Source organism: Nerophis ophidion, linkage group LG02 (assembly GCF_033978795.1).
Source record: "Nerophis ophidion isolate RoL-2023_Sa linkage group LG02, RoL_Noph_v1.0, whole genome shotgun sequence".
Lineage (NCBI taxonomy): Eukaryota > Metazoa > Chordata > Actinopteri > Syngnathiformes > Syngnathidae > Nerophis > Nerophis ophidion.
The window spans coordinates 13742923-13756218 of record NC_084612.1 but is presented as its reverse complement, the minus strand read 5'-3'; the positions used below and the strand labels follow the sequence as shown (position 1 = coordinate 13756218).

At 42.0% G+C, this 13296-nt stretch overlaps 1 protein-coding gene across 1 annotated transcript in view; it reads left to right on the top strand.

Moving 5' to 3' along the window:
* Window positions 1–13296, top strand: part of chrnb4 (cholinergic receptor, nicotinic, beta 4 (neuronal)) — a 28727-nt gene that overhangs the window by 14014 nt on the left and 1417 nt on the right. The window contains exons 2-5 of the mRNA XM_061877804.1: window positions 217–362; window positions 3771–3815; window positions 3952–4061; window positions 6185–7223. Of these exons, the coding sequence (XP_061733788.1) occupies window positions 217–362; window positions 3771–3815; window positions 3952–4061; window positions 6185–7223 (1340 nt within the window). The remainder of the gene's footprint in view (window positions 1–216; window positions 363–3770; window positions 3816–3951; window positions 4062–6184; window positions 7224–13296) is intronic.

Sequence of the window (13296 nt, the reverse complement as noted above, 5' to 3'; positions counted from 1 at the left end):
TCAGTAAGACATCACTGAAGGCCAAGGTAGGAAAGCCTGCCACTGATATACATTAATAATAATCAGCCATGAATTGATTAACGTGGTTGAAAAACTTATTCGGGTGTTACCATTTGGTGGTCAATTGTACGGAATATGTACTGTACTGTGCAAGCTACTAATAAAAGTGTCAATCAATCAATAAATCAAGCCTTTTTAACCAATTTGTGTGTCCAGGTTGTGGCAGTGCAGACTCTGAGGAGCGCCTCATAAACTGGCTGCTGGACAAAAATCGCTACAATCCACTCATACGGCCGGCCGTCAACAGGACAGAAAGGGTCACCGTGAAGCTGCGGGTGTCGCTAGCACAACTCATCAGTGTGGTGTGTACATGGATGGTGGGATACATTGTGGAACACATCTACCGTATTTTCCGGACCATAGGGCGCACCGGATTATAAGGCGTCCTGCACATGAATGGTCTATTTTCAATCATTTTTCATATATCTGGCGCGCCTGATTATAGGGCACCTTTAAGGAGTCATATTATTACAAACCCCGTTTCCATATGAGTTGGGAAATTGTGTTAGATGTAAATATAAACGGAATACAATGATTTGCAAATCCTTTTCAACCCATATGCAAATTAATGCACTAAAAAGACAACATATTTGATGTTCAAACTCATAAACTTTTTTTTTTTTTTTTTGCAAATAATAATTAACTTAGAATTTCATGGCTGCAACACGTGCCAAAGTAGTTGGGAAAGGGCATGTTCACCACTGTGTTACATCACCTTTTCTTTTAACAACACTCAATAAACGTTTGGGAACTGAGGAAACTAATTGTTGAAGCTTTGAAAGTGAAATTTTTTCCCATTCTTGTTTTATGTAGAGCTTCTGTCGTTCAACAGTCTGGGGTCCCCGCTGTCGTATTTTACGCTTCATAACGCGCCACACATTTCTCGATGGGAGACAGGTCTGAACAGCAGGCGGGCCAGGAAAGTACCCGCACTCTTTTTTTACAAGAACAAGAAAGTTTGATCATATTACGCCTGTACTGGCTCACCTGCACTGGCTTCCTGTGCACTTAAGATGTGACTTTAAGGTTTTACTAATTACATATAAAATACTACACGGTCTAGCTCCAGCCTATTTTGCCGATTGTATTGTACCATATGGCCCGGCAAGAAATCTGCGTTCAAAAGACTCCGGCTTATTAGTGATTCCTAGAGCCCAAAAAAAGTCTGCGGGCTATAGAGCATTTTCTGTTCGGGCTCCAGTACTCTGGAATGCCCTCCCGGTAACAGTTCGAGATGCTACCTCAGTAGAAGCATTTAAGTCTCACCTTAAAACTCATCTGTATACTCTAGCCTTTAAATAGACCTCCTTTTTAGACCAGTTGATCTGCCGCTTCTTTTCTTTCTCCTATGTCCCCCCCTCCACAAGGAGGGGGTCCGGTACGATGACCATGGATGAAGTACTGGCTGTCCAGAGTCGAGACCCAGGATGGACCGCTCGCCTGTGTATCGGTTGGGGACATCTCTATGCTGCTGATCCGCCTCCGCTTGAGATGGTTTCCTGTGGACGGGACTCTCGCTGCTGTCTTGGATCCGCTTGAACTGAACTCTCGCGGCTGTGTTGGAGCCACTATGGATTGAACTTTCACAGTATCATGATTGACCTGCTCGACATCCATTGCTTTCGGTCCCCTAGAGGGGGGGGGGGGTTGCCCACATCTGAGGTCCTCTCCAAGGTTTCTCATAGTCAGCATTGTCACTGGCGTCCCACTGGATGTGAATTCTCCCTGCCCACTGGGTGTGAGTTTTCCTTGCCCTTTTGTGGGTTCTTCCGAGGATGTTGTAGTCGTAATGATTTGTGCAGTCCTTTGAGACATTTGTGATTTGGGGCTGTATAAATAAACATTGATTGATTGATTGATACGAAGCCACGCTGTTGTTACACGTGGCTTGGCATTGTCTTGCTGAAATAAGCAGGGGCGTCCATGATAACGTTGCTTGGATGACAACATATGTTGCTCTAAAACCTGTGTGGACCATTCAGCATTAATGGTGCCTTCACAGATGTGTAAGTTACCCATGTCTTGGGCACTAATACACCCCCATACCATCACACATGCTGGCTTTTGAACTTTGCGCCTATATCAATCCGGATGGTTATTTTCCTCTTTGTTCTGGAGGACACCACGTCCTCTGTTTCCAAACATAATTTGAAATGTGGACTCGTCAGACCATAGAGCACTTTTCCACTTTGCATCAGTCCATCATAGATGAGCTCGGGCCCAGCAAAGCCGGCGGTGTTTGATAAATAGCTTTGGCTTTGCATAGTAGAGTTTTAACTTGCACTTACAGATGTAGCGACCAACTGTAGTTACTGACAGTGGTTTCATGAAGTGTTCTTGAGCCCATGTGGTGATATCCTTTACACACTGATGTCTGTTTTTGATGCAATAACATAACATATGTTGTCTTTATAGCATATTCAACTGAATGTGGGTTGAAAATGATTTGCAAGACATTGTATTTCGCATCCAACACAATTGGAAAACAAATGGAAACAGGGTTTGTATTAATTTTTTTCCAAATGGAAAACACTTCCTTGTGGTCTACATAACATGTAATGGTGGTTCTTTGGTCAAAATGTTGCATAGATTATATTTTACAGATCATTTTCAAGGCGCTTTCTGACAGTCGATTCCGGATGCGCTGTTTTGAGGGTGGTGATACAGTATATACGTGGCTCACCTCCGACAGCGTCTTTGCCCCGTCATCTTTGTTGTAGCGGTGTAGCGTGCAAGGACGGGAGTGCAAAAAGTGTCAAAATATGGAGCTAACTGTTTTACTGACATTCACACTTTACTTAAATCAATAACAGAGCAGCATCTCCTAATCCGGAAACAACAATACTACCGGAAATGTGTCCCCTGAAAAAACGTCTGACAGGAACTCTCTAATAACTAAAGTTCCTTGGGTGAATAATGTAAACTCACTCCACCGGTATGTTTTAGCACTTTCATGGCAAAGTTACTGACAGATATAAGTAAGAACTTTATACTACTTTATATTACAAAATGGCCACAGCAGAGGATGAATGTCACATAACAAGAAGTTAGAGAAAAAGAAGAAGTTTATCGACTACGGGTCGGCACGGTCTACAAATGTGGATGCGTGCAATTTTTCAGGATTTATGCAGATCCCAAATACAGATCAGCAGGTACCAGAAGGTAAGAAAAGTTTATTTTGCATAATATTGAGACACAAAAAGCCAAATAGTATGTCCTAACTTATACAAACACTATAATAATACTCGTATGTTTAATGCGCCAACAATCCATCAAGCGGTGCGGCTTCATAGCTTACCAGAGTCGTACTAAAATATTTTGATATATTGAGCGCCGAGTGGAATGTTCTATATTTTGTGTTGTTTACTTGAGTCATGTTGCCATCATAGTGCAGTCTACACGCATCTCTTATGTTTGACTGCCATCTACTGGTCACACTTATCATTACACAATTTACCAAATAAAATGGCTTTGAGGTCGGTAAGCAAAGCCAGAATAAGTGGTAATAAGGCGCACTGTCGAGTTTTGAGAAAGAAAAAAGAGGATTTTAAGTGCGCCTTATAGTCCGGAAAATACGGTAGTCTTGTTCGTCTAGTTGTGTGTGAAACGCCAAGGATTTTAAAACATCCCATTGGACTGCACAGGCAAAATCAGCATTACTTAATGGTGCAAATGATCACGACTTGCTTTCATTTCGTATTCATTTCCAGAATGAAAGAGAACAGATCATGACCACGAACGTCTGGCTCACTCAAGTAAGTGTGATGAACATCCTTGAACCACACAATTGCACCGTGCACTGCACTATTCTACGCCGTTGATGACCTGTGTCAACTGGAAAAAAAAAAAAAATGAGTGTGTCAGCTTGACTTACTCGCTCTACCTCTGCAGCACTGGGTGGATTACAGGCTAGCATGGGACCCTGCCAAGTACGAAGGTATCAACAAGCTGCGTATCCCCTCCAGACACATCTGGCTGCCTGATATTGTCCTGTACAACAAGTAAGTGGCTCAGGACTCAAGGCAGAGAACAAATGTCACTGTGCGAATGGCAAAGTATTGTACGGGTCCATTAAAGCCTGAAATAGAAGGGTCGACTTACGCTTAGGGTCCAGAGATTTATGATTCCTGTTTTATGGTAATAGAGATCAATGAGGCAGAGTCATCAATCAGCCATGCAGCAGCTTAGATATATTGTATAATTGGGCTGTCAAAGTTAGTAAATATCACAGCTGAGGTGACATTACCAAACATTTTTGACAATCTAAGCGTGAGCGTATCAATACACATTTTGTTATTAATGTGGTAAGATGACATCTAACCACGGAAGTTAACGTCCACTCCTTTGAATGCAAGTGGTATGGGATACAAAATCTTTAAGTTATACAAAATCTGGCATGCCAAGTAAAAAATAAAAAGCATCTTCTATCTGTCTGTGATTAATTGTGATTATTATGAGTTCAAATGTGATTAATCGCGATTAAATGTTTTAATTGTTTGACAACTTTTATATATTTTAGGGATATCAAAATTAACAAGTTAAGTCAGGGGTCGGCAACGCAAAATGTTGAAAGAGCCATACTGGACCAAAAATACAAAGAAAATCCGTGTAAAGTCGCAAAAAAAAAATTAAAAGCCTTTTAATGAAAACAACACATTATGTAAGTGTCTGTATTAGCTATATTAGCCTACTATCAACATGACTATAGGTCGCAGGCTGACGCAAATCTATGTTGACAGAAATGTTGAAATGTAATATCTATTCTACATATTTTTACAACATTGGAAAACATTAGTAAAATGGAGGCTACTCAGGGGGTGAGATAACTGGAAAGTACTAGCTTAGAATGGCCAAAGGTATAGATGTGTGTATCCAAGTTAAAGGAAACGGCAGGCTGTCTTATTCTAGTGGATTTATCAAATCTTTGCAAGCTGGGTAACGTTTGCTGTGGTCTGGAACAACATGGCACATAAACAACTTTCAGAAATGCAGCCAATATTATATACAGGTAATGTGTCATGAGACATGCAAATATAAATTGGATTAAAATGACTTAAAGGAAATTAAATGGGCTCAAATATACCAACAAACGAGGCATCATGATGCAATATGTACATACAACTACCGGTAGCCTAAATAGCATGTTAGCATCGATTATCTTGCAGTCATGCACTGACCAAATATGTCTGATTAGCACTCAACACAAGTCAATAACATCAACAAAGCTCACCTTTGTGCCTTCACACACAACATTAAAAGTTTGGTGGAAAAAATGAGACAAACAAAGGAGTGGCATAAAACACATCTTAGAAAGTCGTACATGTAAACAAACTATGGTGAGTTCAAGGACCGCCACGATTAGTAGGACAAAACGGCAGTCGCCAAATAGTCTCTAATCACTGAAGCATGTTTAATATAAACAGTGGGATTTCTAACAAATAGTGAGGTTTGTGTTATTTTTGTCCTCCTACAGAAACCATATTAAGCTAAAATGATATTTTTCCCTCATCTTTTTTGCATTTGTCATACATTCTTGAAAAAGCTCAAGAGTGCCACTAGACCGGCGCTAAATAGCCGCGGGTTGCCAACCCCCGAGTTAAGTAATGTGATTGATCACAAAAAATGATCGCATTAATCATTGATATGCGCAGATTAATCACACAATTTATTTTGACCATACACACTCCTTTATTTTAACCGCGGATGCTTACCTGAAAGGCGGCGCAGGTTGTTATTTGGTCAGTGGTCAGGTCAGCGCATGTGTCAGTGCAAAGATGAGTGAGGAGACGTCGACTGGCGTGCTCGCTGGAAAAAAATCATTTTAAAATACACCCAGATGGAACTTAAGATAAAACTGTTACCAATTTTTTTTTTGCAAACAAATGAGGTGTATTCAAATAAAACATTTTAAGACATTTTCTTTTATGACATTGCGACAGTAAAATTACATTTGTGTCCAAATATTAGACTCTTAAGTTAATTTAAATAATTTGACAGCCCGAATGTCTATATGTCTAAATGCATATTATTTAATTGTATTGAACATAAGAGCCGTCATCTTCAGGTATATTCAAGGCAGCGTGGTACAGTATTTGTTTTTATCTTTGCTTCCGTATTCCTACAGTGCCGACGGGACCTATGAAGTGACGGTCTTCACAAACGCCATCGTCCTCTCCAACGGCAGCATCAACTGGCTTCCTCCTGCCATTTACAAAAGTGCATGCAAGATCGAAGTCAAGCATTTTCCTTTCGACCTGCAAAACTGCACCCTGAAGTTTCGCTCATGGACCTACGACCACACCGAGATCGACCTGATCTTAAAGTCGGACATGGCCAGTATGGATGATTTCACCCCCAGCGGAGAGTGGGACATCTTGGCGCTGCCTGGACGACGGACGGTCAACCCGTTGGATTCCACCTACGTGGACCTCACGTATGACTTCATCATCAAGAGGAAGCCTCTTTTCTACACCATCAACCTCATCATCCCGTGTGTGCTCATAACTTCTCTGGCCATCCTGGTCTTCTACCTGCCGTCCGACTGTGGCGAAAAGATGACTCTTTGCATTTCCGTCCTCCTGGCCCTCACCGTCTTCCTGCTCTTGATCTCCAAGATCGTTCCCCCGACCTCTCTAGATGTGCCGCTGATCGGGAAGTACCTGATGTTCACCATGGTGCTGGTAACCTTCTCTATCATCACCAGCGTGTGCGTGCTCAACGTCCACCACCGCTCCCCTAGCACTCACACCATGCCCCCATGGGTCAAGCTGGTCTTTCTGGTCAAACTACCCGCCTTGCTGTTCATGAGACGACCTCACAATAACGCTTGCCGTCAGAAACTAAGACATCAGCGACGCCTACAGGCAGGAAGGACAATTCTGGACTGGGATGACCCAGTTGGAACCAAAACTGTTTTTAACAAAGCATCTTCTACCTTGCTGTCTTCAGACTCGGCCTTCTCCACCACAGGACACAAAAACATAATCCCTCCTCTGAGCTTGAGTCACCCTGAAAGGCAAGGTGACTGCTTCCCCAGTGGTTCAGCCTGGACTGAGGACTTCCATCCCCGAAGCAACTCAGACTGGGCTAATGATGTCCAGGAGGCGGTGAACGGAGTGTGTTTTGTTGCTGACCACATGATGGCCGATGATGATGATCAGAGTGTACGTATAAAAGTATTTTTTTAATCATTCATTAAAATCAGCCCATTCATCCATCCATCCATCTTCAACCGCTTATTCGGAATCAGGTCGCGGGGACACCAGCTCCAGCAGAGACCCCCAGACTTTCTCTCCAGAGCAACATTAGCAACTTCATCCTGGGGGATCCCGAAACGTTCCTAGGCCAGAAAGGAGCTCTAATCCCCCCGATCTGGTCCTTGGCCTGCTCCTTCCAGTGGGACGTGCAACGAGAACCTCCCTAGGGAGACACCCGTGAGGCATCCGCACGAGATGCTCGAACCACCTAAGCTGGCTCCTTTCAAAGCGAAGGAACAGCGGTTCTACTCCAAGTTTCTCCTGGGTGACTGAACTTCTCACCCTATCTCTAAGGTAGATGCCTGTCACCCTTCTGAGGAAACACATTTCGGCCGCTTGTATCTGCGATCTTATTCTATCGGTCATGACCCGCACTTCATGACCTTAGGTGAGAGAAGGAATGTAGATAGCTCGGTAGATGGAGAGCTTTGTCTTCTTGCTCAGCTCTCGTTCCGTCACAACAGTGCGGCAGAGAGACTGCAATAATGCCCCAACTGCTCCGATTCTCCGGCTGATTTCCTTCTCCATCTTTCCCTGACTCGTGAACAAGACCCAAAGATACTTAAACTCCTCCTCACAATATCAGCCCAGTTTACAAATAATCAACACCTTATTTCCACCAAGCAGAACTGTTAGGTGTATATACCATTGTATTTCTACGCATCAAAAAGAGCCCAGAAACAAAGTATGTTGGAAAAGGAGGGAACAGCCCACATTGGAAACACCAATCAGATTTGGGTTTAATTAACTGAAATCTAGATTTAACTTGTAGCCCTGTTTTTGTCTCCGATACTAATTATTTATAACTATTAGGCTTCTCAAGGGCCCCAATCCCAACCTAAACTAATGTAATCCCCCCCACATACACACACACACTATGTTTACATGCACAAACAAACTAATTATTGACTTAATTTAGTTAAAAGTAGATTTTTAAAAGACAACCTTATTAAGGTTTTAACATGCCCAGCTAGTAATGTCTTAAGATTTGCGAAGAAGCTTTGAAGAATTATCATACTAATACATTGTTTTTATAGTTATTTTCAATCAATCAATCGTTTACTTATATAGCCCTAAATCACTAGTGTCTCAAAGGGCTGCACAAACCACAACACAAACCACTACGACATCCTCGGTAGGCCCACATAAGGGCAAGGAAAACTCATACCCAGTGGGACGTCGGTGACAATGATGACTATGAGAACCTTGGAGAGGACGAAAGCAATGGATGTCGAGCGGGTCTAACATGATACTGAGAAAGTTAAATCCATAATGGATCCAACACAGTTGCGAGAGTCCAGTCCAAAGTGGATCCAACACAGCAGCGAGAGTCCCGTTCACAGCGGAGCAGCAGGAAAACATCCCAAGAGGAGGCGGATCAGCAACGCAGAGATGTCCCCAGCCGATACACAGGCAAGCACTACATGGCCACCGGATTGGACCGGACCCCCTCCACAAGGGAGAGTGGGACATAGGAGAAAAAGAAAAGAAACGGCAGATCAACTGGTCTAAAAAGGGAGTCTATTTAAAGGCTAGAGTATACAAATGAGTTTTAAGGTGAGACTTAAATGCTTCTACTGAGGTGGCATCTCGAACTGTTACCGGGAGGGCATTCCAGAGTACTGGAACCCGAACGGAAAACGCTCTATAGCCCGCAGACCTTTTTCTGGCTTTGGGAATCACTAATAAGCCGGAGTCTTTTGAACGCAGATTTCTTGCCAGGACATATGGTACGATACAATCGGCAAGCTAGGATGGAGCTAGACCGTGTAGTATTTTATACGTAAGTAGTAAAACCTTAAAGTCACATCTTAAGTGCACGGGAAGCCAGTGCAGGTGAGCCAGTATAGGCGTAATGTGATCAAACTTTCTTGTTCTTGTCAAAAGTCTAGCAGCCCCATTTTGTACCAACTGTAATCTTTTAATGCTAGACATGGGGAGACCCGAAATAATACGTTACAGTAATCGAGGCGAGACGTAACAAACGCATGGATAATGATCTCAGCGTCTTTAGTGGACAGAATGGAGCGAATTTTAGCGATATTACGGAGATGAAAGAAGGCCGTTTTAGTAACGCTTTTAATGTGTGACTCAAAGGAGAGAGTTGGGTCGAAGATAATACCCAGATTCTTTACCGTGTCGCCTTGTTTAATTGTTTGGTTGTCAAATGTTAGAGTTGTATTATTAAATAGAGGTCGGTGTCTAGCAGGACCGATAATCAGCATTTCCGTTTATTTGGCGTTGAATTGCAAAAAGTTAGCGGACATCCATTGTTTAATTTCATTAAGATTATTATTATGATTTATTATTATTAGTGAATCTACCTGTGCTGGGGGTAGTTTCAAACATTAATCAATGATTCTTCAACACACTACAATTATGTGCGATACATTGCAAAAGTGAAACTTAATTTTAACTTTCTCTGATACTGCCACAAATACATGTTTTATATTTTTTTACTAGAACTATCAAATGATTAAAATATCTAATCTTGATCAATCCTATTTTGTTCATAGTTAACTCAAAATTAATCGCGGTTAATCGCATATAGATACAATGTGTCATCATTTATAAGAGAGCTGAGCCAGAAGGCAAAGCTCTCGGTCTACTGAGCTATCTACATTCCTACTCTCAACTATGATCATGAAGTGTGGGTCATGACAGAAAGAATAAGATTGCGGATACAAACGTCCGAAATGAGTCTGCTCAGAAGGGTGGCTGGCATCTCCCTTGGAGATAGGGTGAGAAGATCAGTCACCCAGGAGAAACCCGGAGTAGAGCCGCTGCTCCTTCGCTTGGAAAGGAGCCAGTTTAGATGGTTCGGGCATATCGTGCAGATGCCTCTCGATTGATTGATTGATTGATTGATTGATTGAAACTTTATTCAGTAGATTGCATAGTACAGTACATATTACGTACAATTGACCACTAAATGGTAACACCCAAATAAGTTTTTCAACTTGTTTAAGTCGGGGTCCACGTTAATCAATTCATGGTAACGAACGTCTCCATAGGGAGGTCCTCGTTGCACATCCCACTGGGAGGAGATCCAGGGCCAAGGACCAGATGGGGAGATAACATCTCTTCTCTGGCCTGGGAACGCTTCGGGATCCCCCAGGAAAAAATTTGCTAAAGTTGCTCTGGAGAGGGAAGTCTGGGGGTCTTTGCTGGAGCTGTTGTCCCCGCGACCCGATTTCAGATAAGCGGTTGATGGTTTATAAATGTACCACGGACAGATAATTTTCAGGATTTCAGAACTATGACTGGACAATAGCTCAACATAAAATGGGCATGAACACGCTTTTAATGACAAATAAAAAAGTGACCTACAGTGCGTTGGCGTATCCCCGACAGAATCGTTTAACATACGTACTAACATTTATCTCAATCAATCTATCAATCACTTTACCCCTAATCACAAATGTCTTAAAGGGCTGCACAAGCCACAACCACATCCTCCGCTCAGATCCCACATCAGGGCGAGAAAAAATTCAACCCCATGGGAACAAGAAGAAACTTAGGTCAGTGGTTCTCAAATGGGGGTACGCGTACCCCTGGGGGTACTTGAAGGTATGCCAAGAGGTATGTGAGATTTTTTTTAAAATAGCAACAATTCAAAATCCTTTATAAATATATTTATTGAAAAATTGAATCACTTGTTTATTTTTCAACAAGTTTTTAGTTATTTTTAAATCTTTTTTTTCCAAACAGTTCAAGAAAGACCACTACAAATGAGCAATATTTTGCACTGTTATACAATTTAATGAATCAGAAACTGATGACATAGTGCTGTATTTTACTTCTTTATCTCTTTTTTTCAACCAAAAATGCTTTGCTCTGATTATGGGGTACTTGAATGAAAAAAATGTTCACAAGGGGGTACATCACTGAAAAAATGTTGAGAACCACTGATCTAGGTGACCGGTGCCGAGCGGATACAGTTAATAATGTGAGAGTCCAATTCATATTGAGGCCAGCAGGGGATCCTTTTGTATGTAGACACTTCAGCAGCGCAGACACGTCATCAACTAAAATCTAAACACCGAAGTGAAGGGCCTGCTCTCTGAATGCAAGCGCCCCAGCATGCATTTGCTCCCGCGATGACAGCTCACGGCCACCATTAATGTAAATAGTCTTGCCGGGAGAACAACTTACTTTACTTTCTTTTATCCATTTCTGCTTGCTATTTCCCCCCCCCCCGCCCCCCCCACACAGTAACTGAATGCATCCATGTATATATTTTCCATGCTACGGAATGGACCGAGTGTCAGAAAGGCTGGCATCAAAAAAATATTAACCCCGTTGCAACATCCAGTGGACACATTTAGAACCACAGTTTCTTTCGATACAAAAATTGCAGCTAATTTTTATACTTAGGAAACTCATCTTGAAGGCCGCGGGCCGGATTAAACCTGTTCGCGGGCCTGATATAGCCCACAGGGCGTATGTTGGACACCCCTGATAAGTGTTTATGCCATAGGCTGGCCCTGATTGGTGAACTGAGCCATACTGCTTGGTGGAAACAGGGCAATAGATCATATCAAAGGAACATCTTTATAAATTTCTGCCTTCCCTATCCCTAAATCCAATAAACTGCATCAAAATAATGGCAAAAGTTTTACACAATCTGATGGTAGGAACACCACTGAATTGGTGGTCCGTCGCTTCCTCTAACACAGTGGTTCTCAACCTTTTTTCAGTGATGTACCCCTTGTGAAATAAGTACCCCCTAATTAGAGCAAAGCCTTTTTGGTTGGAAAAAAAGAGATAAAGAAGTAAAATACAGCACTATGTCATCAGTTTCTGATTTATTAAAGGCCTACTGAAACCCACTACTACCCACCACGAAGTCTGATAGTTTATATATCAATGATGAAATATTAACATTGCAACACATGCCAATAAGGCTTTTTTAGTTTACTAAATTACAATTTTAAATTTCCCTGGAGTTTCGTCTTGGAGACGTCGTGTAATGATGACGTGTACGCAGGACGTCACAGGTTTTTAGGAAATCTGAGCGCTGCGCACACACACAGCTAAAAGCCGTCTGCTTTAACGGCATAATTACACAGTATTTTGGAGAACTGTGTTGCTGAATCTTTTGCAATTTGTTCAATTAATATTGGAGAAGTCAAAGTAGGAAGATGGAGTTGGGAAGCTTTAGCCTTCAGCCACACAAACACACGGTGATTCCTTGTTTAAAATTCCCGGAGCTTAAACTTTACTATGGATCAGAGCGCGGGCAAGCAGACATGAACCACAACGGAATGTCAACCAGCAGATTTCGGCGAGAAAATTGTGGTTAAAAAGTCGCCACTTATTGGATATCAGCTGAGTTTGTGTCGTCCGTACAGCTGCCCTCGACACCCGTGAGACATTGGCGTCAAGACACCCGTGGACGTACACCTCCGACTATCAGGTAATATTAAACTCACTAAAACACTAGCAACACAATAGAAATATAAGGGATTTCCCAGAATTATCCTAGTAAATGTGTCTAAAAACATCGGAATACGTCCCAATGCTATCGCATTTTTTTTTAAACTCGTTTTTTTTTTTTTTTCTAGTCCGTCGCTATCAATATCCTCAAACACAAACTTTTTATCCTCGCTCAAATTAATGGGGAAATTGTCTATTTCTCGGTCCGCATAACTGTTTTTGTTGGAGGCTCCCATTAAAAACAATGTGAATATGTGAGGAGACCCCACACTTGCGACGTCATCGTCTGCGACTTCCGGTAAAGGCGAGGCTTTTTCAGGAAGTACCAAAAGTGGCGAACTTTATCGTCGATTTTCTCTACTAAATCCTTTCAGCAAAAATATGGCAATATCGCGAAATTATCAAGTATGACACATAGAATGGACCTGCTATCCCCGTTTAAATAAGAAAATCTCATTTCAGGAGGCCTTTAAATTGTATAGCAAAATATTGGTCATTTGTAGTGGTCTTTCTTGAACTATTTGGAAAAAAAGATATCAAA